The sequence below is a fragment of the Oncorhynchus keta genome, chromosome 34 (assembly GCF_023373465.1).
Source record: "Oncorhynchus keta strain PuntledgeMale-10-30-2019 chromosome 34, Oket_V2, whole genome shotgun sequence".
Classification (NCBI taxonomy): Eukaryota; Metazoa; Chordata; class Actinopteri; order Salmoniformes; family Salmonidae; genus Oncorhynchus; species Oncorhynchus keta.
Window position 1 is genome coordinate 63,716,109 of NC_068454.1, and position 26,035 is coordinate 63,742,143.

Here is a 26,035-nt window from a genome sequence, read left to right on the forward strand (position 1 = left end):
AATTTCAGCACCAAAGTGCTAGGCAGAGTGGGTGGAAACCGTACACAAGACCTCTGTGTTGGCTACATTGTTTGATATAATTTAAGACTCTAGGTTTCAGGAAATGGCAGTTACATGTTTTTCAAAAATGCCAAATTTTCCAACTTCCTGAGAGGGAAGTTGACTGACCCCCTCCAGACCTCTCCCTACCCAACCTTAGGGTCTACATCAGCACCACCTTGTCAGAAACTCTTAGGGAGAGACCAATATTGTACATTTAAACACATTTCTAGTTCGCTCTGAAGCAAAACCAATTACCAAGTACCCATAATAGTCTACCATTCCTAGTGAGCCAATCTTCTGCCAACATCATTTATTAGGCTAAAAAAGGTGCACTTGCCTTTTGATTTGAGCAGTGTGGGTGTCATGCCACCATGCTGAAGTGGTACAGTTCTCAATGTTGGAAAAAGTATCCAATTGTCATACTTGAGTAAAAGTAAAGATGTATCTTAATCAAGTGAAAGTCACCCAGTAAAATAGTACTTTAATGAAAATCTAAAAGTATTTTGTTTCTAAATATACTTAAGTATAAATCATTTCAAACTGCTTATATTAAGGAAACCAGATGGCACAATATGTTTTGTTGTTGACAGATAGCCAGGGGTGCACTCCAACACATAGACGTAATTTACAAACAAAGCATTTGTGTTTAGTGAGTCCGCCAGATCAGAGGCAGGAGGATGACCAGGGATGTTCTCTTGATAAGTGTGTGAATTGGACCATTTTCATGTCCTGCTAAGCATTCCAAATGTAACGAGTACTTTTGAGTGTCAGGGAAAATGTGTGGAGTAAAAAGTACATTATTTTCTTTAGGAATGTAGTGAAGTAAAAGTAAACGTTGTACTTTAAAGTATTTTTAGGTACTTTACACAACTGAAAATTCTTCATGGTTGGCAGGTTTTAGACAAGGAAAGGCGGACAGATTGAAAATGAAAAGATAGCTAGATGGTCTGTGAAACCCCTTCACTACAGACCGAGAGAGAGCAGGACACAGACAGACATACAGAGTAGGGTGCTTGATATGTGTGTAGTGGGGAATCCTGGCACATGCCCCTGGCTCAGTCACCTGTGCCGGCCCTACTCTGCTCTGGGCTCCATACGTCACGCCTCATTACCACACCACCTGACGTGTGGTCGGTGTGCCCATTCAAACAGGGCTCTGTGTAACTTGTGTGTGTAACTTGGCTCGACCTCTCTCCAAAGCCATTAGCTGAAATCTGGCCTTTCCTCCCAGGCAGTTTTTGATCCCCATCTACCTTCTCTCTCTGACTCTGTTAGGGTATTAGAACTGGACTCAAATCATCACCCTCCTCTTTGTGCCACAGGCACCCTTTCTCTGTGTGTATGTTAGAGTTGCCTGGTTAATGTTGTTAACCCTGCTGTCTTCACCTCTGGTTGAGATGTTTGAGCATGTAACTATGTGTGAGACTGAGAGTATGTGACTGTGTGTATGTTTGTAGGCCTGGTAAGTGTTGAGTATACTGTTTCCTGTCCTTTCCACACTTTTTAAAGTGCTGAGTCGTCATGTCTGTGTTTGACAGTGTGTTGTGTGTCTAAAACGGGGTGTTTTTTTTTTTTTGTGTGTGTGTATTTTTTATACAGGTGTTGGGTCTACCACTGTGGTGGCGTTCTCTGCCTTCCTGAATGGGCACTATCCACCAGCAGACCTGACTGGAGACGTGGCCGTATCTTACAGCTCTCCTACAGGTACACACACTGACAACCTCTTAAACACGTCGGAAACATATCACACTTGCCTCATCTCTCTCATGAATTGATGCTTTTAGGTTTCCCTGTCTGTGACTTATCTTACAGTAAGTCCATAGAAGTCCTGACTTCTGGCTGTAACAGCTCTGACATCTGGCTGTAACAGCTCTGACATCTGGCTGTAACAGCTCTGACGTATGTCTGTAACGAGATGGACTGACAGTAACAGTGCTGACATCTGACTGTAACAGTACTGACATGTCTGTAACGAGATGGACTGACAGTAACAGTGCTGATAGCTGGCTGTAACAGTGCTGACATCTGGCTGTAGCAGCTCTGTACCCTTTAAAACCACTGAATGGGTAACAGCGGACTGAACTCAGCGCTGTATCCATCGAAGCATCTGGTTCCAGGCAGTATGTATTTCTGGAAGACATTACTCTCCCCTCGAACCAACAAAACCCCTCTTTATTTCAATTAAAATGTCATGGGTTTTATTATTTCACTTGATTCAAAGCGGCATTTCTACTATTGTTTCCCTTGGACTGTCTGTGTTGGCAGCGCCTTGTGGAAAGGTTCCCTGAAAGCACATTAAATGTGAAATGGCTTGGAAATATCGAGGCGTTTTTTTTATTTTATTGTGATGCTAAAAATAGCGGGGGTGGAAAGAGAGGAGCCTGGAGTTTTTCACAGGGCCTTCCAGCAACGGCTGCCCTGTGTTTTGATCAGTAAGACATTACTTAGATCACAGTAACAGAGAGAAGAGATGTACTGACAGCAGGGGTAGGAGGGATGGCTACACACACACACACACACACACACACACACCTGTGGATATATGACTGTTTAATGGACTATATTTCTTTCTGTGTGTGTGTGGATGTATTAGCCCAGTGGCTAGGTGTTAGACAGAGCAGTGTTAATCTCCATTAGCACTCTCCTCCACTCCTCTCCTCTGAATGCCTGGCTGGAATGGGAGGAATGCAGCCGTCTATACTGGGGGCTTTCTCTCCTGCCGCTGCACCCAGAGGCAACGATTACAACTAAAAAATTCTCTGTTACTGTCTACTCTCCTTTTCCTAGAGCTCATCAAAGGGATTTGCAGTAGTGCTCTCTCACTGTCCACAAATGAATGTAGTGGGGCCATCCACTGTCTCAATCAATTAGTTGACATTCATTTTTAATCAGCCTCTACGGGTTTTGTGTTTGTTTGTGCGCATATCTGTCCATAACCCCTCTATCTGTATATTTGTCTTGTGTTCTGCTCCATTTGACCTGTGCTAAATCTCTGCCCCGCTCTCCTCTCCTCTCCTTTCCTCGGCAGCCAATGTGGCCTTTCATCAGCGCTAACAAAGCGTGAAATACACAAGCACAGCACCGGGGGCATGCTGCAGTTTAATAGTCAATCTGGCCCTCATTGACTGTGCTGCTAGAGGAATCAGTGGCACATGATTCAGTGTAGAGCTCATTCCTCAGTCATTGAAACACATTCAGCACCACCTTGAGTCCTCCAGCATTTAATTAACTTCACTCACTGTCAAACGAATTACTGTGTAGTTGATTGTGTGTCATTGATTATGTCAATAACAGAGGTTTAGCAGATTTCTTTTTTTTAAAGAATGTGCACTTTTTTTCTCTCTCAATTGAATCATTATAGAATGAATCCGTCCACAGCTGGCTGATAATGTGTTTTGCAGACTAGAACCATTTTGTCTCCTGAATTGATGTTAAACTGAGTGTGCTTGGCTGGTTGTCGGTTATTCTTGGCCGTCTGTAGCTACAGTAGTCGATGTCTCTGTTTTTAGACTGTCTGTATTCTGTCAGTCTGGTACTTAAGCCTAGAAGGTCTGTTCTGTTATTCTGTCTGTCTCATTGTCTATTGTTAGTCTCAAGCCTGCTGTCTGTGTCTAAGGTAGAGCCTTTGCCTTCTGAGCACACATTTAATAAAAGAGACCGACAGTGACTGTGATGACATGTGCGGATGGGGTGCATCAAGATTTGTTGGCATCATCATTCAGCAATCAACAGGAGTTTACTTTCACCTGTTCAGTTCTTCATTTGGTGCAGATAATGAAGACGCAAGGAGAGGACTCCACTTTCCAGAGAGATGAGAACAGGGAGACGAGAGCGGTGGAACGGAGTGGAGGAGGGAGAGACTAAAGCAGGGGATGAACTAGTGAGGGAGGGATGAAGGGAGGGGGTGAAAGGGGGTAGGGGTGTGTGTAAAGTGAATGAGTGGGCTCCAGTGTTTACGTGCCCTAGGCCAGGGCCCTTTAAAGTGACTGTGTTGTGTTTGTGTTTCCCCTGCTTTGCTGCTGGCCCATATGAAAGAGCTCAACCCTGCAGGTAAGTAGACTGGGCTCTGCTCTGGGAAGCACAGGAAGAGCCCACAGCCCACTGTTTATGTTCCCCGTAACGCGATATAGCTAGAGAGAGAGACACACACACACACACACACACACACACACACACACACACACACACACACACACACACACACACACACACACACACACACACACACACACACACACACACACACACACACACACACACACACACACACACACAGTTTCACATACACACTTTTGGTTACACGTACTGTACACATGGGCACACCACGTACACATGCAGACACTTATGCACTTGTATCTACTAGCTCCCACACACATACACAGACTACATATTACGGCTAAATAGTTGGGTGTCTAGTTCTGAGTAGCGTTTGTTTATTTCTGTCTGTCTGTGCCTCTGTCTGTTCATTATGTGCTGTGATACAGTAGATGTCCTCCCTTTGATCAGTGACACACACACACACAGACGTTTCATCGCATCGATGACATCATTACAGCTGCACAATGAACAGGATCCCTTACGGTCGCCCTGGGGTCAAATAAACAGAGTGGTCAGAGAGACTTGACACACTCATTAAGATATCATGCAGTATGACTAGTGCTGGTGTAATCAGGCTGCTGAGGTTCCAGACTACTTCCATTATCCATTGAGAGAGGATGATTGACAGCACATGTTGCTGTGTGTTGACAGGACATGTTGCTGGGTGTGCTTAAAATCAATGATTTTAGGGAAAATAATATTACATACAAGATATTCATATTCAACTTTGGAGAAAAGTAGCCCACTCTCATAACTACTACAGAAACCCTCATAGGCCTCATATCTACCAGTGACCCCATAGTGAGGTCAGGTGTGTCGACCATGAGTTGGCAACAGAGGGCAACAATGACAGCTCAGGTGAGACAATACACACACACATGGCCCATGAAAGTAAATCACAGTGGCGAGTGAGGGTCGTAACTCTGCCGTGGCTGCCTGAGAATACACAGGGGGTGTCTGGGATACGGTGTGTGAAGAGGTGGGACCAGTTTAGATTTACAGGCAGGACGTCCCCCTCTTCCTAAACACACACACTGTTTGTCTTTAGAGAGTGCCAACTAGTCAATGGCGGCTGGGGACCTGAAAGGGGAAAAATGTTTCCCCTAGTCCTTTCTGGTCTCAGTCTTCTCTCTTACTATCATTCCTTCCTTCTCACTCCTTTCTTTTCTCCTTCCAGCTTTTTCCTTCATCCTCAGTCAGTCCCCTCTACACCCCCCTCATTCTTTCAACCACACCCCTCATTGATGGCAGGATATTTATTTTAGCTGATCCTGCAGCAATTGGGATTAGTTGCCCATTGAAAACATTTTGAAGATCCTTTAACCATCAATATTCTAGTAGTTTAAAGACCAACAGTGTCTGTGGTCAAACGTCCTCTCGATTCGACACCCTTCAATTACCTCAATATGAGTTTTCACAGTGAAGATGCTTTTAAAAAGCCACGTCTACAGGTTACTCTACAGAAAAACACAATGACAAAAAAAGAGAGCGAAAGAGGGAGAAAAGAAAAGGGGGGGAAAAGAGGATGCGAGGGAAGGATAACTGAAGAGAGGGACGTAGAGAGAACACTGTGTCTATACTCTGGGTCCCTAAGGTTGTGATTTTGCTCCATTATATTAGTGTTTGTTGCTACATGAGCCGGGGCGATGTAAAGCCCCTACAGTACACAGCTTAAGTTACCTGGCCAGACATAACAGGGAAGGATTATACTCGCACTGGCTAGCGATGGGCCTGGCCCACTACTGGAAAAGACCCTGCGCTTTCTCTTCTCTACACTTCATTCTTTCTCGCCCTCTCAGCTCTCTTCCTCGAGAGCGAGCGACTCTTGCACTGTTTTCGCTCTATTGCGCTATGCCTCGTCTTGAATGCTTTTTCTCTCTTTCATTCCCTTTCCATCTTGTCTTTCTATTAATATCTCTCTCTTGCTCTCTTTATCACCTTTCCCTCTTTCCCTATTTCTCTTTTCTCTCTTGTGAAAGGATGGAAAAGGGAATTTCCCCCCGAGCAGTCTCTCGCTCGCTCTGTTATTCCAGCCAGGGTTCTGGCCAGCTCAGCATCGTCAACCAACTCTGGAAGAGTTATTGTTGGCCACCTCGGCCTGTAATGCTCCCCAGTGCTGTTTTAGGAGTTCCCTTAACTAGAGATCCTCCAAAAACATCCACAACTCACTTATTTGAGATGTTTGTGAGTCTCACTCACAGATTTTTTAATTGTATTTATTTAACCTTTCAATGAGCCCTTCCTGGTTAAATAAGATTTGAAATCTCTTTTTCAAGAGCGTCCTGGCCAAGGGTAGGCAGCACCAAGTCATTACAGAATTACAGTAAGACAACATGAAAAACTACAAGTAATCTAGTAAAAACCATAGAATTCACAAGAGCATAACAAAATCTTAAAACAGCAAATTAAAAACATTGACAGGTCAGGGAATCGGTCTCAAAATCCTTCATCAGTGATTTAAAAACACCAATCGGGACAAGTTCTTCCAGTTTAAAAGTATTTTGTAAGGCGTTCCAAGCCGATGGCGCAGAGTACACAATTCAGTTCGGAACAGTTGGAACAGTTTGGAACAGTTAGCAGGATAAAGTCCTGCGAACGAAGAGTACCCACCATGTTTCTGAACAATAAAAATAACAAAATAATATGGTAGTAAACCCCAAAATGGCTTTGTAAATAAAAGTATGCCAGTGACTGAGCCTACGAGTGACTAGAGAAGGCCAGCCAACCCTGGTATACAAAGTGCAGTGGTGCGTCAGGGTTTTGCGGTTTAAAATAAATCTCAATGTGCCACGGTAAAGGCTGTCAATGGATCTCAAACACTGTGCGGAAGCATTCACATATAAAATATCCCCATAGTCTAGTAAAGGCATGCATGTAGCTGATACTAGCCTCCTGGCTTCAAAAGAAAAACAAGCCTTATTCCTAAAATAAACATTTCGGATTACATTTTTTTGTAATTTGTTGAAAATGCAATTTAAAAGACAGGCCATTGTCCATTGGCCATTGTCAATTGTCAATAAAATTCAAAGATATTTGAGGTTACAGTCTCAATCTCATTGCCCTGACAGGTAGTAATAGGTGAAAGGTTCAGAGATCTATTTCTTGATTTAGAAAACACCATTAGTTTAGTTTTGTCAGTATTGAGGAGAAGCTTCAATTGACACAAGGTATGTTGAACAGTATAAAAAGCAGTTTGCAAGTTCTGGAATGCTTTTGTGAGAGACAAGGAACAACAATACATAACAGTATCATCAGCATAAAAGTGAAGTTGCGCATTTTGCAAATTTTGTCTAAATTACTTATATAAATCGTGAATAAGAGGGGACCAAGAACAGAGCCCTGGGGCACACCATTACAGACAGACAATTTTAACAGACATGAGCCCGTCAAATTGAGTGCTATCAGACAGATAGTTAGCAAACTATGCAACTGCATGCTCTGAAAGACCTACACTCAACAATCTCTGCCTCAGTATAGCATGATCAACTGTAACAAAAGCCTTCAGAGAGATCAATAAAAAGTGAGACATAGTGCTGTTTTTTGTCAAGGGCTTCAGTGATATCATTGAAATCCTTCATGGCTGCTGTAATTGTGCCATGCTTATTCCTGAAGCCCGATTGGTACATTGATCAAATAGAGTTTGTTTCAAGTATTTTCACCAGGGGTGACAGCTTTGAGATTGGCCTATTTTTTTTAAATTTTTATTCTTCATTTAACCAGGTAGGCTAGTTGAGAACAAGTTCTCATTTACAACTGCGACCTGGCCAAGATAAAGCAAATCAGTGTGACACGAACAACAACACAGAGTTACACATGGAATAAACATGCATACAGTCAGTGTGTGCAAATGAGGTAGGATAAGGGAGGTAAGGCAATGAATAGACCATAGTGGGGAAATAATTACAATATAGCAATTAAACACTGGAGTGATAGATGTGTGCAAGTAGAGATACTGGGGTGTAAAGGAGCAAAGTAAATAAAATAAGTAGCCCACCCCATACTGTGATTTACAGATGTGCTATGTACAGGTACAGTTATCTGTGAGCTGCTCTGACAGCTGGTGCTTAAAGCGAGTGAGGGAGATATGAGTCTCCAGCTTCAGTGATTTTTGCAGTTTGAACGGGAAGGAAAGGCGGCCGACAGAGGAATTGGCTTTGGGGGTGACCAGTGAAATATACCTGCTGCAGCGTGTGCTACGGGTGGGTGCTGCTATGGTGTCCAGTGAGCTGAGATAAGGCGGGGCTTTACCTAGCAAAGACTTATAGATGACCTGGAGCCAGTGGGTTTGGCTGTGACGTATGAAGCGAGGACCAGCCAACGAGAGCATACAGGTCACAGTGGTGGGTAGTATATGGGGCTTTGGTGATGAAACGGATGGCACTGTGATAGACTGCATCCAATTTGCTGAGTGTTGGAGGATATTTTGTAAATGACATCGCCGAATACAAGGATCGGTAGGATAGTCAGTTTTATGAGGGTATGTTTGGCAGCATGAGTGAAGGATGCTTTGTTGTGAAATAGGATGCCGATTCTAGATTTAATTTTGGATTGGAGATGCTTAATGTGAGTCTGGAAGGAGAGTTTACAGTCTAACCAGACACCTAGGTATTTGTAATTGTCCACATATTCTAAATCGGAACCGTCCAGAGCAGTGATGCTGGACAGACGGGCAGGTGTGGGCAGCGATCAGTTGAAGAGCATGCATTTAGTTTTACTTGCATTTAAGAGCAGTGGAGGCCACGGAAGGAGAGTTGTAATGCATTGAAGCTCATCTGGAGGTTGGTTAACACAGTGTCCAAAGAAGGGCCAGATATATACAGAGTGGTGTCGTCTGCGTGGATCAGAGAATCTCCAGCAGCAAGAGCGACTTCATTGATGTATACAGAGAAAATAGTCGGCCCGAGGATTGACCCCTGTGGCACCCCCATAGAGACTGCCAGAGGTCTGGACAGCAGGCCCTCCGATTTGACACACTGAACTCTGCCTGAGAAGTAGTTGGTGAACCAGGCGAGGCAGTCATTTAAGAAACCAAGGCTGTTGAGTCTACCGATAAGAATGTGGTGATTGGCAGAGTCAGGTCGATGAATACAGCTGCACAGTATTGTCTCTAATTGATGCCAGTTATGATATCGTTTAGGATCTTGTGCGTGGCTGAGGTGCACCCATGGCCAACTCGAAAACCAGATTGCATAGCGGAGAAGGCACAGTGGGATCGAAATAGTCGGTGATCTGTTTGTTAACTTGGCTTTTAAAGACCTTAGAAAGGCAGGGTAGTATAGATACAGGTCTGTATCAGTTTGGTTATGTGACCGCGGTAGCCTTCCAATCTTTGGGGATCTCAGACGATACAAAAGAGAGGTTGAACAGGCTAGTAATAGGGGTTGCAACATTTTTGGCTGATCATTTTAGAAAGAGAGGGTCCAGATTGTCTAGCCCAGCTGATTTGTAGGGGTCCAGATTTTGCAGCTCTTTCAGAATATCAGCTATCTGGATTTGGGTGAAGGAGAAATGGGGAGGCTTGGGCAAGTTTCTGTGGGGGGTACAGGGCTGTTGACCGGGGTAGGGGTAGCCAGGTAGAAAGCATGGCCAGCCTTAGAAAAATTGTTGAAATTCTCAATTATCAACGATTTATCAGTGGTGACAGTGTTTCCTAGCCTCAGTGCAGTGGGCAGCTGGGAGGATGTGCTCTTATTCTCCATATTTTTGAAAAAGCTAGCCGTTGCTTTCCTAACTGCCTGTGTATATTGGTTCTTAACTTCTCTGAAAAGTTGCATATCGCGGGGGCTATTCGATGCTATTGTAGTACGCCACAGGATGTTTTTGAACCAATTTGTTTTGAATGGGGCATGCTTATTTAAGATGGTGAGGAAAGCACTTTTAAACTTCTTATGGCTTAGATCCCGCTAACGTGATCGATATGATAACAGCCAGTGAAAGTGCAGGGCGCCAAATTCAAAACAACAGAAATCTCATAATTAAAATTCCTCAAACATAGAAGTACACCATTTTAAAGATAAACTTGTTAATCCCACCACAGTGTCCGATTTCAAAAATGCTTTACGACGAAAGCACACCAAACGATTGTTAGGTCTGCACCTTGTCACAGAAAAACACAGCCATTTTTTCAGCCAAAGAGAGGAGTCACAAAAAGCAGAAATAGAGATAAAATTAATCGCTAACCTTTGATGACCTTCATCAGATGACACTCATAGGACTTTATGTTACACAATACATGTATGTTTTGTTCGATAAAGTTCATATTTATATCCAAAAATCTCAGTTTACATTGGCGCGTTACGTTCAGTAATGTTTTGCTTCTAAAACATCCAGTGATTTTGCAGAGAGCCACATCAATTTACAGAAATACTCATAATAAACATTGATAAAAGATACAAGTGTTATGTATGGAACTTTAGATAAACTTCTCCTTAATGCAACCGTCAGATAAATAAAAAAAAAGCTTTACCGAAAAAGCACACCATGCAATAATCTGAGTGCAGCGCTCAGACAACAAAACAAACCATACAGAAATAGCATTATAGTCATAAATAGCATTATAAATATTCACTTACCTTTGATGATCTTCATCAGAATGCACTCCCATGAATCGCAGTTCCACAATAAACGTTTGATTTGTTTGATAAAGTCCATCATTTATGTCCAAATACCTCATTTTTGTTCACGCGTTTAGTACACAATCCAAACTCACGACGCGAGGGCAAGTCCAGGCAAAAGTTCAGACGAAACGAAGTATAGAATCAATCTTTAGGATGTTTTTATCATAAATCTTCAATAATGTTCCAACCGGAGAATTCCTTTGTCTGTAGAAATGCAATGGAACAGAGCTAACTCTCTCAAGTGGGCGCACATGATCAGCTCCCCCCCTTCACAGGAGAATCATCAAACAAGGTGATGACTGTTGACATCTAGTGGAAGCCTTAGGAAGTGCAATATGACCCCGTAGACACTATATTCGATAGGCAATGATTTTTTTCTCAGGTTTTTGACTGCCATATGAGTTTTGTTATACTCACAGACATAATTCAAACAGTTTTAGAAACTTCGGGGTGTTTTCTATCCAAAACTAATATGCATATATTAGCAACTGGGCCTGAGTACCAGGCAGTTTACTCTGGGAACCTTACTCATCCAAGCTACTCAATACTGCCCCCAGCCATAAGAAGTTATTTTATTTATTCTTTATTTTACCAGGTAAGTTGACTGAGAACACATTCTCATTTGCAGCAACGACTTGGGGAATAGTTACAGGGGAGAGGAGGGGGATGAATGAGCCAATTGTAAACTGGGGATTATTAAGTGACCGTGATGGTTTGAGGGCCAGATTGGGAATTTAGCCAGGACACCGGGGTTAACACCCCTACTCTTACGTTAAGTGCCATGGGATCTTTAATGACCACAGAGAGTCAGGACACCCGTTTAACGTCCCATCCGTAAGACGGCACCCCACACAGGACAGTGTCCCCAATCACTGCCCTGGGGCATTGGGATATTTTTTTTAGACCGGAGGAAAGAGTGCCTCCTTCTGGCCCTCCAACACCACTTCCAGCAGCATCTCGTCTCCCATCCAGGAACTGACCAGTACCAACCCTGCTTAGCTTCAGAAGCAAGCCAGCAGTGGTATGCAGGGTGGTATGCTGCTGGCTATATTAAAGAATAACCAGGAATCCTCTACTGACGGAATGAGGTCAATATCCTTCCAGGATACCTGGGCCAGGTCGATTAGAAAGGTCTGCTCGCTGAAGTGTTTTAGGGCGCATTTGACAGAGATGAGGGGTGGTCGTTTGACCACAGACCCATTATAGACGCAGGCAATGAGTCAGTGATCGCTGAGATCCTGGTTTGACGGCAGCAGAGGTTTATTTGGAGGGCAGTTTGGTTAGGTTGATATCTATGAGGGTGTCCGTGTTACTGGATTTGGGGTTGTACCTGGTAGATTCATTGATAATTTCTGTGAGATTGAGGGCATCAAGTTTAGATTGTAGGATGGCTGGGGTATTAAGCATGTCCCAGTTTAGGTCACCTAACAGCACGAGCTCTGAAGGTAGATGGGGGCAATCAATTCACATATGGTGTCCAGGGCACTGCTGGGGGCAGAAGGTGGTGTATAGCAACAATGAGAGACTTGTTTCTGGAAAGGTGGATTTAAAAAAAAAAAAGTAGAAGCTCGTTGTTTGTGCACAGATCTGGATAGTAAGCCTGCAGAGTTCTGTCTGTCTTTGCAGTAGATTGCAACTCCGCCACCTTTGGCAGTTCTATCTTGTCGGAAAGTATTATAGTTAGGGATGGACATTTCAGGGTTTTTGGTGGTCTTCCTAAGCCAGGATTCAGACTCTACTAGGACATAAGGGTTGGCAGAGTGTGCTAAAGCAGTGAATAAAACAAACTTAGGGAGGAGGCTTCTAATGTTAACATGCATGAAACCAAAACTTTTACGGTTACAGAAGTCAACAAATGAGAGCGCCTGGGGAATGGGAGTGGAGCTAGGCACTGCAAGGTCTGGATTAACCTCTACATCCCCAGAGGAGGATTAGGATAAGGGTACGGCTAAAGGCTATAAGAACGGGTCGTCTAGTACGTTCGGAACAGAGAGTAAAAGGGGCAGGTTTCTGGGCACGGTAGAATAGATTCAAGGCATAATGTACAGACAAAGGTATGGTAGGATGTGAATACAGTGGAGGTAAACCTATGCATTGAGTGATAATGAGAGAGATATTGTCTCTAGACACATCATTTAAACCAGGTGAGGTCACCGCATGTGTGTAAAGGGTTAACTATTGATCAGGGCTAGAGGCTCTACAGTGAAATAAGGCAAAAGTTACTAACCAAAACAGCAATGGACAAGGCATATTGACATTAGGGAGAGGCATGCGTAGTCAAGTGATCATAGGGCTCCATTGAGTAGCTCGGTGGGCCGGAGACACGGCGATTCAGACAGCTCGAGGGCCGGGGCTAGCAGATGGGCATTCAGGGGATGACGCGACAAAGGAGCCAGTTGAAGCCCCCTTGTGCTGTTACGTCGGCAGACCAGTTGTCATGGATCAGCAGGGTTCCGTGTGGTAAAAGGGTACAGGTCAATTGGCAGAATAGGTATAGTGGCCAAAGAATTTGTCCGATGGGCCTCTTCAGCGAACAGTCCGATATGCTCTATACAGCTAGCGGGCCGCGGCTAGCAGATGGGCATTCAGGGGATGTCGCAACAGAGGAACCATTTGAAAAAACCCCTCGGGCGAGTAAAAGGGGTCCAGGCCAATTGGCAAAATAGGTATTGTGGCCCAAGGAGTGGCTGATGGACCTCTTCGGCTAGCCGGAAGATGGGCCTAGCGAAGGCTAGCTCCAGGTTAATTGGTTCTTGCTTCAGGACAAAGACATTAGCCAAGAGTGGCCGCTCGGATAGCAGCTCGCTAGCTGCGTTGATCCAGGTGAAAATTTTCAGAGCTTGCGGTAGGAATCCAGGTATATGGAGAAAAATAAGTCCAATTTGCTCTGGTTTGAGTCGCGCTGTGCAGACTGGCGAGAGTTGTCCGGGCTAAAGGTAGCTGATGACTGCTAGCTGACTATCAATCAATCAATCAAATTTTATTTATATAGCCCTTTGTACATCAGCTGATATCTCAAAGTGCTGTACAGAAACCCAGCCTAAAACCCCAAACAGCAAGCAATGCAGGTGTAGAAGCACGGTGGCTAGGAAAAACTCCCTAGAAAGGCCAAAACCTAGGAAGAAACCTAGAGAGGAACCAGGCTATGTGGGGTGGCCAGTCCTCTTCTGGCTGTGCCGGGTGGAGATTATAACAGAACATGGCCAAGATGTTCAAATGTTCATAAATGACCAGCATGGTCAAATAATAGTAAGGCAGAACAGTTGAAACTGGAGCAGCAGCATGGCCAGGTGGACTGCTAGCTAGTAGCTAGTTACCTGATTAGCTTCTGTTGGGGGTTCCGGTTTAAAAGTAAAGAAAATAGCAGATCCATACCACATTGGGTGAGGCGGATTGCAGGAGAGTATGTTGAAGTTGAGGTTAAGAAAATGTTTAAATGCGAAGAAAAAATACATAATGAGATATATATATATATATATATATATATATATATATATATATATATATATATATATATATATACACGCCAAGACGAGGACAAAAGACGTCTGACTGCTACGCCATCTTGGAATTCACATGTGACTATAATTATTTAAAAGTGTCGGATCTCCCTCCCCCTTTTAAAAGTGGTAGACAGATGTGGTAGACAGCTGATTTCCAGATCTTTGGAATTTCATTACATTCCAGGGTTAGATTGAACAGATATGTAAGTGGTTCAGCTATGAAATCCGCTGCCAGATTTAAAAAGCAGGGATCAAGAAGATCAGAACCGGCAGGCTTTCTCTGATCGAAGGATTTCAGGGCTGAAATATTGTGGTTGGTGTTTTTTGGCATGATTTATGTGGAACGTTTGTCTATGAAGTCAATCAGGGTAGATTTATCTGGACATTTGAGATTTGAGCGAGTGGGTGAGTCAATCAACAAGGGAAGATTCATAGAATTACATAACATTTTTAAATCATCAGACACATGCTTTAACCAACACCAGTTGAGATCACCAATCAAGATCATTTCACTGTAAAAAAGTTTAGACATAAGGTGCATCAGGGAAGAAAATGCATCCCCGAGAGCAGAGGGGGGTCTATAACAGCCAATCACAGTTGTACAGAGACCCTTTGAAACCTCAATATTCAAAGCAAGACATTCCAACTGTTTACAAACAGTTGCAACATACAGTTTACAAATAGTCTTTACATACAGATGAAGTCGGAAGTTTACAAACACCTTAGCCAAGTACATTTAAAATCCGTTTTTCACCATTCCTGACATTTAATCCTAGTAAGAATTCTGTGTTTTAGGTCAGTTAGGATCACCACTTTTATTTTAAGTATGTGAAATGTCAGAATAATAGTAGAGAGAATGATTTATTTCTTTCATCACATTCCCAGTGGGTCATAAGTTTACATACACTCAATTAGTATTTGATAGCATTGCCTTCAAATTTTGGGTAGCCTTACACAAGGTTCCCACAATAAGTTGGGTGAATTTTGGCCCATTCCTCCTGACAGAGCTGGTGTAACCGAGTGGGGTTTGTAGGCCTCCCTGCTCGCAGACACTTTTTCAGTTCTGCCCACAGATTTTCTATGGGATTGAGGTCAGGGCTTTGTGATGGCCACTCCAATACCTTGACTTTGTTGTCCTTAAGCCATTTTGCCACAACTTTGGAAGTATGCTTGGGGTCATTGTCCATTTGGAAGACCCATTTGCAACCAAGCTTTAACTTCCTGACTGATGTCTTGAGATGTTGCTTCAATATATCCACATAATGTTCCTTCCTCATGAAGCCATCTATTTTGTGAAGTGCACCAGCCCCTCCTGCAGCAAAGCACCCCCACAAAATGATGCTGCCACCCCTGTGCTTCACGGTTGGGAGTCCACCGCTCGCCTAGCGTAGTAGCGACTACCGAATGGCTCCCTACCTGGTTAAATAAAGGTGAAATAAAACAAATATCAAAAAATAATAAGTTGGCACCTCTGTTTAATAACTTTGCACGGCTTCTCTTTTTTGAGACCTACTGCAAGCGAAAGTCAGTGCACAAAGCAATTCCACAAAAATGTCAATTTTCTCTGAGAGATGTAAGAAATAGAGGCCAAGGAAAGGTAAGGGGAGAGAGGGACAGAGTCTATGTATGAGTGGGTATGTATGAGTGTGTGTGGATTTTGGGTGTGGAGGTCCATTGAGAAAACGGGTTGGGCTGCCTTTGACAGCCAGGCGGCGAGCGAGGAGGAGCAGTTTGGACGAGACACTCCGCGGAGGGAAAGCTGAAGGCCAGCCAGAGATATGATTACTTTGGTAAACTTCACATAAAGGTGTGCAAATAGTGCTTTTTCTTTTTTTACCGAGTTGAGGGAGACCCGTGATCTTTACACCAGCAAAACAAAATCGTTTGCACTACACAACAAGGACATTTTGGATTTAATCAACCATAAATTAATAGGTTAACATCTACTAGTCACAGATAAATGACTTGATTCCGATAGACTGCAGATAGGTACCTATCACAGCGGGAGGTCGTTCCTCCTTTTGCTAGATCAAAAGCGGTTCCTGCTGCGTGCCGACCACGTAGAAACAAACCTACCGTTTCTGCTCGTCAGTGGCCAACAGCTTGACTTTGAGCCATTTCAGAGCGCACAAACCCCCACTTGGGGGAGCCAATAGGAGTGGCAAGAAAAATAAAAAAGAGGGCATTTTCTCCCTACATCCATGGTTAAATGGCATAGACACACTGTAAGCACATAAATACAAAGACATACACTACCGGTCAAAAGTTTTAGGACACCTACTCATTCAAGTGTTTTTCTTTATTTGTACTATTTTCTACATTGTAGAATAATAGTGAAGACATCAAAACTATGAAATAACACAAATGGAATCATGTAGTAACCAAAAAAGTGTAAAACAAACCTGAATGTATTTTTAATTTGAGATTCTTCAAATAGCCACCCTTTGCCTTGACAGCTTTGCACACTCTTGGCATTCTCTCAACTAGCTACATGAATGCATTTCAATTAACAGGTTTGCCTTCTTACAAGCTTAATGCGTTTGAGCCTATCAGTTGTGTTGGGACAAGGTAGGGGGGTATACAGAACATAGCCCTATTTGGTAAAGGACCAAGTTTATATTATGGCAAGAACAAATTAAATAACCGAAGAGAAACAACAGTCCATCATTACTTTAAGATATGAAGGTCAGTCAATACGGAACATTTCAAGAACTTTGAAAGTTTCTTCAAGCACTATGATGAAACTGGCTCTCATGAGGAGGAAAGGAAGACCCAGAGTTACCTCTGCTGCAGAGAATAAGTTAGAGTTACCAGCCTCAGAAATTGCAGCCAAAATAAATGCTTCACAGAGTTCAAGTAACAGACACCTCAACATCAACTGTTCAGAGGAGGCTGTATGAATCAGGCCTTCATGGTCCAATTGCTGCAAAGAAACCACTACTAAAGGACACCAATAATAAGAAGGGACTTGCTTTGGCAAGAAACACGAGCAATGGACAATAGACCAGTGGAAATTTGTCCTTTGACCTGGAGTCCAAATTGGAGATATTTGTTTCCAACCGCCGTGTCTTTGTGAGATGCGGTGTGGGTGAACGGATGAACTCTGCATGTGTATTACCCACCGTAATGCATGGAGGAGGAGGTATTATGGTGTCTTAACCAGCCATGTCTTAACCACACAAGTAGCGTGATAGAGCACATTGATTTTTAAGGACCAACACACACACACACACACACACTGCGAAAGCGTGCTGCATGTTTCACAAAACCACCTCCTCACATTCAGCCTCTCTCTCCTCTGTCATCCTCTCAGGCATCCCGAGGGTGGCCCAGTGTAAGTTCTCCCTGCCCCTCCGTCTGGTCTGCTGCCCCTCCGCCCCCTCCAAGAACGCCAAGTATAAGATCACCGTGGATACCAACAAACCGCCGGTCAACCTCAGCGAGGTCTTCCCAGGTAACAGACCATAGAGATCTACCTGAGTCACCCCAGAACTTGGTCTGTACCATTAGATATCTACATGTCTTGTTCTCCACTGGTCCCCTGTACACCCAGGGATAGTGGGAAAGTGGTGTACCGTGACAATAGTGGTTAAGTTCTAAGTCTGCTTGTCTTCGATAGTGTCAACTGCATGACAGTGAGTGGCATGTATTTGCCCTGGAATGGAGAGTGAGTGGTATGTATTGATGCTGTTGATAGTGTTAGTGTGAATCTAGTCTACCTGCTGTTGGTGAGCAGGTCTCAGCCCTGGGAAGCAGCGCTGACTATCAGTCATTATCTGGACCTGGGCATGGCGTCTCCTACCACACAGGACCCCTGTCCCAGATTAGATGCATGAAGATAGTGTATGCGTGCGTGCGTGCGTGCGTGCGCACGGCTCTGTGGGTAGATAAAGAACAATGTGATGTGCTCTCTTCACGTTGGCTGGCGTCCTGAGGAGAGATAAGCTGCCATATCTCTGTCTGACATCCCATCACTGGAGACCCCACTGTACTGGCCCCTGAGAACCTCAGAGACAGAGTGTGTGTGGTAGGGAACCCATACCATATCTCTGCCTGACATCCCGCCACTAGAGTCCACACTGTACTGGTCCGTGAGAACGTTAAGTCTGTGTGTGAATAATGGGTTATTGTGGTGTTTCAGGGGACTGATTTCATTTATGTGCCATAATCAGATATCTGTATCCTTGACCAATGGACTCTAGTTCCTATTGTTCTCACTAAATGTCCCTCTCTGTGTTGTAGACTTTCTGGAGAAGTCTGAGGACAAGGAGGGAAACGCTCTGGCCTTCCACTTCCTCTCAGGACCCAGAGTCACTGTAATGGCCTCCAAGACCTCCCGTGAGTACACACACACGCAGCATCCTCTAGCACTTGGTTGATGTGGAGTTGAGCTTTCTCTTACCTCCCTCTCCCTTTCTCTCCCCCCCTCCCTTTTACCCTCTCCAGAGCGCTACCGTATCCAGAGTGAGAGTTTTGAGGACATCTGGCTGGTGGCTAAGGAGTTGGTGCAGCGCTTCGACCGACACTTTGCCAAGCAGGGAGTCAAAGACTTCAGAAACAGTTTTGCAGGCCCTATACCTCTGGCTGAGTACTTTGAGACTGTCGACCACCACTTTGAGGTGTGTAAGGAACACAGACACACTGTCACACACACAGTCATGTGTTGTGTTTCTAGGTACAGCTTTTGTCTGCAGTGTTAGAAAAACATTGTGTGTGTGTGTGTGTACATATAGCTGCGTGTGAGTGCAGAGAAGTACCAGGACCTCCTGTCAGAGCGGGCGGTCCAGTTCAGAGCCATCCAACGCCGTCTCCTGACCCGCTTCAAAGACAAGACCCCCGCCCCCCTACAGAACCTAGACACACTGATGGAGGGCACCTACCGCCAGGTCAGACACACACACAGTAGACCAGGACACTCTCAGGCATGCACATAGCATTTAGAAACATGATGAAAGGAGAGTCTCTCTCCCCTCCCTTCTTCCCTCTCTTTTGTGAGGTGTTGATTCTTCCCTACCTCACACCATATGGTGATTTACACACACACACACACACACACACACACACACACACACACACACACACACACACACACACACACACACACACACACACACACACACACACACACACACACACACACACACACACACACACACACACACACACACACACACACACACAGAGAGAGTAATGAGTGTTGATTTACAGAGTGATGGGCCTACACTGCAGATTTATGCACTTCCTGCTACTACTGAGGTGCTAGCTCCCACCCTATGGTATACTTATAGCAGACAAACACTGCCTTGACCACACACACACGGGAATACACACATAATGCCATGACCACACACAGGAATACACAAACATACACACCCATGCTTGTGCACACACACACACACACACACACACACACACACACACACACACACACACACACACACACACACACACACACACACACACACACAAAGACATACAGTACCAGTCAAACGTTTTAGAACACCTACTCATTCAAGGGTTTTTCTTTATTTTTTTGTATTTTCTACATTGTAGAATAATAGTGAAGACATCAAAACTATGAAATAACACATATGGAATCATGTAGTAACCAAAAAAAGTGTTAAATAAATCAAATATAATCTATATTTGAGATGTTTCAAATAGCCACCCTTTGCCTTGATGACTGCTTTGCACACTCTTGGCATTCTCTCAACAAGCTTCATGAGGTAGTCATCTGGAATGCATTTCAATTAACAGGTGTGGTTTCTTAAAAGTTAATTTGTGGAATTTCTTTCCTTCTTAATCCGTTTGAGCCTATCAGTTTTCTTGTGACATGGTAGGGGGGGGGGGGTAAACAGAACATAGCCCTATTTGGTAAAAGACCAAGTCAATATTATGACAAGAACAGCTCAAATAAGCAAAGAGAAACGACAGTCCATCATTACTTTATGACATGAAGGTCAGTCAATACGGAAAATGTCAAGTGCAGTCGCAAAATCCATCAAGCGCTATGATGAAACTGACTCTCATGAGGACCGCCACAGGAATGGAAGACCCAGAGTTACCTCTGCTGCAGAGGATAAGTTCATTAGAGTTACCAGCCTCAGAAATTGCAGCCCAAATAAATGTTTTACAGAGTTCAAGTAACAGACACATGTCAACATCAACTGTTCAGAGGAGACTGAGTGAATCAGGCCTTTGTGGTCGAATTGCTGCAAAGAAACCACTTCTAAAGGATACCAATAAGAAGAAGAGACTTGCTTGGGCCAAGAAACATGAGCAATGGACATTAAACTGGTGGAAATGTGTCCTTTGGTCTGGAGTCCAAATTTGAGTTTTTTGGTTCCAACCACCGTGTCTTTGTGAGACGAGGTGCGGGTGAACGGATGATCTCTGCATGTGTATTACCCACCGTAATGCATGGAGGAGGATGTGGGGGTGCTTTGCTGGTGACACTGTCTGTGATGTATTTAGAATTCAAGACACACTTAACCAGCATGGCTACTACAGCATTCTGCAGTGATACACCATCCCATCTGGTTTGGGCTTAGTGGGATACACCATCCCATCTGGTTTGGGTTTAGTGGGATACACCATCCCATCTGGTTTGGGTTTAGTGGGATACACCATCCCATCTGGTTTGGGCTTAGTGGGATACACCATCCCATCTGGTTTGGGTTTAGTGGGATACACCATCCCATCTGGTTTGGGCTTAGTGGGATACACCATCCCATCTGGTTTGGGCTTAGTGGGATACACCATCCCATCTGTTTTGGGCTCATTTGTTTTTCAATAGGACAATGACCCAACACACCTCCAGGCTGTGTAAGGGCTATTTTACCAAGAAGGAGAGTGATGGAGTGCTGCATCAGATGACCTAGCCTCTACAATCCTCCGACCTTAACCAAATTGAGATGGTTTGGGATGAGTTGGACTGCAGAGTGAAGGAAAAGCAGCCAACAAGTGCTGAGCATATTTGAAGATTCAAATATAAAGAATATTTTGATATATAACACTTTTGGTTAATATGTGATTCCATATGTGTTATTTCATAGTTTTGATGTCTTCACTATTATTCTACAATGTAGAAAATAGTAAAAATAAAGAAAAACCCTTGAATGAGTAGGTGTACTAAAACTTTTAACCGGTAGTGTATACATGCGCACAAACACAGACACACATACACACCCATCTATCTCTGTCGCCTAGGCTCGTCTTATCGCCCGGTTAGACATTATTTATTAATTCGGGAGACGGGCTGTAATAAGAATGTGGGAGCGTTTGTGTCTTTCTCTTGCTGTGTGTGTGTGTGGGGGGAGCCTTCCTTTTAAAATTATGATTAAACAAAGAAACCTCATTAGAAATCTCTGTATGGTTCTGAGTGTGGGACAGTGTGTTTGTGGTGTCATTATATTGTGTGTGTGTGTGTGTGTTTGCCTTGATTTGAAGTTCCCAATGTGAGTGTGTGATGATGTGTATGTCGGGTGATGAGTTCCAACTGTGTGGATTACTGTATTAGTTCTGTGTGAGTGCGTGTGTGTGCGTTTTGAGTGGTGTAGACTGTCTGACGTTGAAAAGTGATGGTCCCTTGCCGTCACTGTTTACAGTAGGGGCTCGTTTGGTGAGGCACTCTTTAACGCTGTTCATTAGCTCTCTTACGGCTCTGGGAGTGGGTGACATCATTACATCATTAGATATTTCATGTGTCAGTACTTAACCATTACTCCTATCTGAGTAGTACCATGCAGAGCTCACACTGTAGATGCACTCTCCATCAATCAATCAATCAATCAAATTTTATTTATAGGTGGACTGGGGCACGCAAGGAGTCATCATGTCAGGTCGTCCTGGGGCACGGTCCTTGGGCTCAGGTCCTCCGAGAGAGAGAAAGAAAGAGAGAATTAGAGAGAGCATATGTGGGTTGGCCAGTCCTCTTCTGGCTGTGCCGGGTGGAGATTATAACAGAACATGGCCAAGATGTTCAAATGTTCATAAATGACCAGCATGGTCAAATAATAGTAAGGCAGAACAGTTGAAACTGGAGCAGCAGCATGGCCAGGTGGACTGGGGACAGCAAGGAGCCATCATGTCAGGTAGTCCTGGGGCATGGTCCTAGGGCTCAGGTCCTCCGAGAGAGAGAAAGAAAGAAGGAGAGAATTAGAGAACGCACACTTAGATTCACACAGGACACCGAATAGGGCAGGAGAAGTACTCCAGATATAACAAACTAACCCTAGCCCCCCGACACAAACTACTGCAGCATAAATACTGGAGGCTGAGACAGGAGGGGTCAGGAGACACTGTGGCCCCATCCGAGGACACCCCCGGACAGGGCCAAAAAGGAAGGATATAACCCCGCCCACTTTGCCAAAGCACAGCCCCCACACCAATAGAGGGATATCTTCAACCACCAACTTACCATCCTGAGACAAGGCTGAGTATAGCCCACAAAGATCTCCGCCACGGCACAACCCAAGGGGGGGGCGCCAACCCAGACAGGATGACCACAACAGTGAATCAACCCACTCAGGTGACGCACCCCCTGCAGGGACGGCATGAGAGAGCCCCAGTAAGCCAGTGACTCAGCCCCTGTAATAGGGTTAGAGGCAGAGAATCCCAGTGGAAAGAGGGGAACTGGCCAAGCAGAGACAGCAAGGGCGGTTCGTTGCTCCAGAGCCTTTCCGTTCACCTTCCCACTCCTGGGCCAGACTACACTCAATCATATGACCCACTGAAGAGATGAGTCTTCAGTAAAGACTTAAAGGTTGAAACCGAGTTTGCGTCTCTGACATGGGTAGGCAGACCGTTCCATAAAAATGGAGCTCTATAGGAGAAAGCCCTGCCTCCAGCTGTTTGCTTAGAAATTCTAGGGACAATTAGGAGGCCTGCGTCTTGTGACCGTAGCGTACGTGTAGGTATGTACGGCAGGACCAAATCAGAGAGATAGGTAGGAGCAAGCCCATGTAATGCTTTGTAGGTTAGCAGTAAAAGCTTGAAATCAGCCCTTGCTTTGACAGGAAGCCAGTGTAGAGAGGCTAGCACTGGAGTAATATGATCACATTTTTTGGTTCTAGTCAGGATTCTAGCAGCCGTATTTAGCACTAACTGAAGTTTATTTAGTGCTTTATCCGGGTAGCCGGAAAGTAGAGCATTGCAGTAGTCTAACCTAGAAGTGACAAAAGCATGGATTCATTTTTCTGCATCATTTTAGGACAGAAGGTTTCTGATTTTTGCAATATTACGTAGATGGAAAAAAGCTGTCCTCGAAATGGTCTTGATATGTTCTTCAAAAGAGAGGGTCCAGAGTAACGCCGAGGTCCTTCAGTTTTATTTGAGACGACTGTACAACCATTAAGATTAATTGTCAGATTCAACAGAAGATCTCTTTGTTTCTTGGGACCTAGAACAAGCATATCTGTTTTGTCCGAGTTTAATAGTAGAAAGTTTGCAGCCATCCACTTCCTTATGTCTGAAACACATGCTTCTAGCGAGGGCAATTTTGGGGCTTCACCATGTTTCATTGAAATGTACAGCTGTGTGTCATCCGCATAGCAGTGAAAGTTAACATTATGTTTTCGAATAACATCCCCAAGAGGTAAAATGTATAGTGAAAACAATAGTGGTCCTAAAACAGAACCTTGAGGAACACCGAAATTTACAGTTGATTTGTCAGAGGACAAACCATTCACAGAGACAAACTGATATCTTTCCGACAGATAAGATCTAAACCAGGCCAGAACATGTCCGTGTAGACCAATTTGGGTTTCCAATCTCTCCAAAAGAATGTGGTGATCGATGGTATCAAAAGCAGCACTAAGGTCTAGGAGCACGAGGACAGATGCAGAGCCTCGGTCCGATGCCATTAAAATGTAATTTACCACCTTCAAAAGTGCCGTCTCAGTGCTATGATGGGGTCTAAAACCAGACTGAAGCATTTAGTATACATTGTTTGTCTTCAGGAAGGCAGTGAGTTGCTGCGCAACAGCCTTTTCTAAAATTTTTGAGAGGAATGGAAGATTCGATATAGGCCGATAGTTTTTTATATTTTCTGGGTCAAGGTTTGGCTTTTTCAAGAGAGGCTTTATTACTGCCACTTTTAGTGAGTTTGGTACACATCCAGTGGATAGAGAGACGTTTATTATGTTCAACATAGGAGGGCCAAGCACAGGAAGCAGCTCTTTCAGTAGTTTAGTTGGAATAGGGTCCAGTATGCAGCTTGAAGGTTTAGAGGCCATGATTATTTTCATCATTGTGTCAAGAGATGTAGTACTAAAACACTTGAGTGTCTCTCTTGATCCTAGGTCCTGGCAGAGTTGTGCAGACTCAGGACAACTGAGGTTTGGAGGAATACGCTCCCCATAAGGTCCACTACGAGGTGTACTCATACCCTCACCGTGAGGTTCAAAACTGGTACAAAACTGGTACCGTTTTAAAGGGACACTTACCTTACAAACTGGGATCAGTGTTCACGTTTTGAAGGGTCCAACGTTCACTTTTTTTCTCACTGGCCTGATTTGGGCAAGGTGGCCAAAAATCTACTGTCCTGAACTGAATTTCTACTGGCCCGGACATGGTGTAGTTTTTAAATTCATTGTGGGTCATGCGGGCCCTTAAGGTTGACATGTTGTTTCTTCTCTATATCCAGCTATTAATAGGCTATTCAAATAATGTAATATGTTTTTTTGGTGATATTCAGATAGTTGAAATACATGTTCTAAAATAGTTTTTATTAAACTTGCTTGCTACGCAGCCTGTGCGACTTGGGAGGAGAGGTGCCGCTCTTCCCGGTGAGTTTGACACAGGAGGGAGAGGAAGAGAGGGTAGCCATACAGGCTCGTGCTAATTAGACGAACGTATAGATGCCATAGCTTATCTATTGTTCCAGCTGGTAGTGCCTGTCTTGACGGCATCGAATTGATGTTAAGAAGCTAGTTATGTTAGCCAGCTAGGTACCTAGACTAATTGAGGATGTTTTACTGGGCTTTCTGTACAACAACTACATGCAGATTGGTCCTTCTCATTTAACTAACTTAATTCCATCATTTTAATTCCATCTGGCATTGATTAGAGATCTCTCACATTGCTTGCTTGCCACACATGGAGCTGACTGTAGACAGTGCCACTTTTATTGGGCAACAATAATAACAAACGTGTGAAACCCGTATATGCTTCTACGGTATAGGCCTATGTCTTTTTTACGGGGCGCACGTCATAAAAACTATGTTTTAGAAGTTTGGTGTTTTATTGAATTAAGTATTTCAAATGTCATGGTATATCATTGTGTGTAGCATGGATCATTTCATTTAGACAAAGCCTTTTATTGTTTAAATTGGCCTATGAGTATTATTCAGATATTAAAATAACCAGGCCCATCCCTAACTATAATATTGTAACGACCCTGGGTTTATAAGCGCGGAAATCGACTCTGCCGCACGAGCATGCTTTAGAGCATGCGGCACAGTCGATAGCTCGCCGGACCTCGGCCTCGAAGGTCGAGGGTTCGAGACCTGCTCCCTTCTGTTTCATTACAATATGTATTAAAAACCTGTGTAATATATTTTAGCAATGTAAGTCATTGCATTAATTGCATACATTTTTGTTTCTAAAGTATGTCGTTTTGACAATGCTGTTCTTGGCAGATATCTGTCTAAATGTACTGCATGTCCCAGTGCCAGCTAATGCTATTAATATATCAGTGTCTCTTTGTTTCGCTAATGCTAGTTGATGCTGTCCCAGTGCTGCTGCCTGTCCCCTAGCATTACTAGAGCCCGGAGT

At 44.0% G+C, this 26,035-nt stretch overlaps 1 protein-coding gene across 1 annotated transcript in view; it reads left to right on the forward strand.

Annotated features, from left to right (window-relative positions):
• The window catches only part of LOC118367607 (protein PTHB1-like), a 211,946-nt gene that overhangs the window by 42,204 nt on the left and 143,707 nt on the right, over nucleotides 1-26,035 (forward strand). Inside the window, exons 14-18 of the mRNA XM_052494402.1 lie at nucleotides 1,642-1,746; nucleotides 17,574-17,714; nucleotides 18,503-18,598; nucleotides 18,707-18,879; nucleotides 18,994-19,146. Of these exons, the coding sequence (XP_052350362.1) occupies nucleotides 1,642-1,746; nucleotides 17,574-17,714; nucleotides 18,503-18,598; nucleotides 18,707-18,879; nucleotides 18,994-19,146 (668 nt within the window). The remainder of the gene's footprint in view (nucleotides 1-1,641; nucleotides 1,747-17,573; nucleotides 17,715-18,502; nucleotides 18,599-18,706; nucleotides 18,880-18,993; nucleotides 19,147-26,035) is intronic.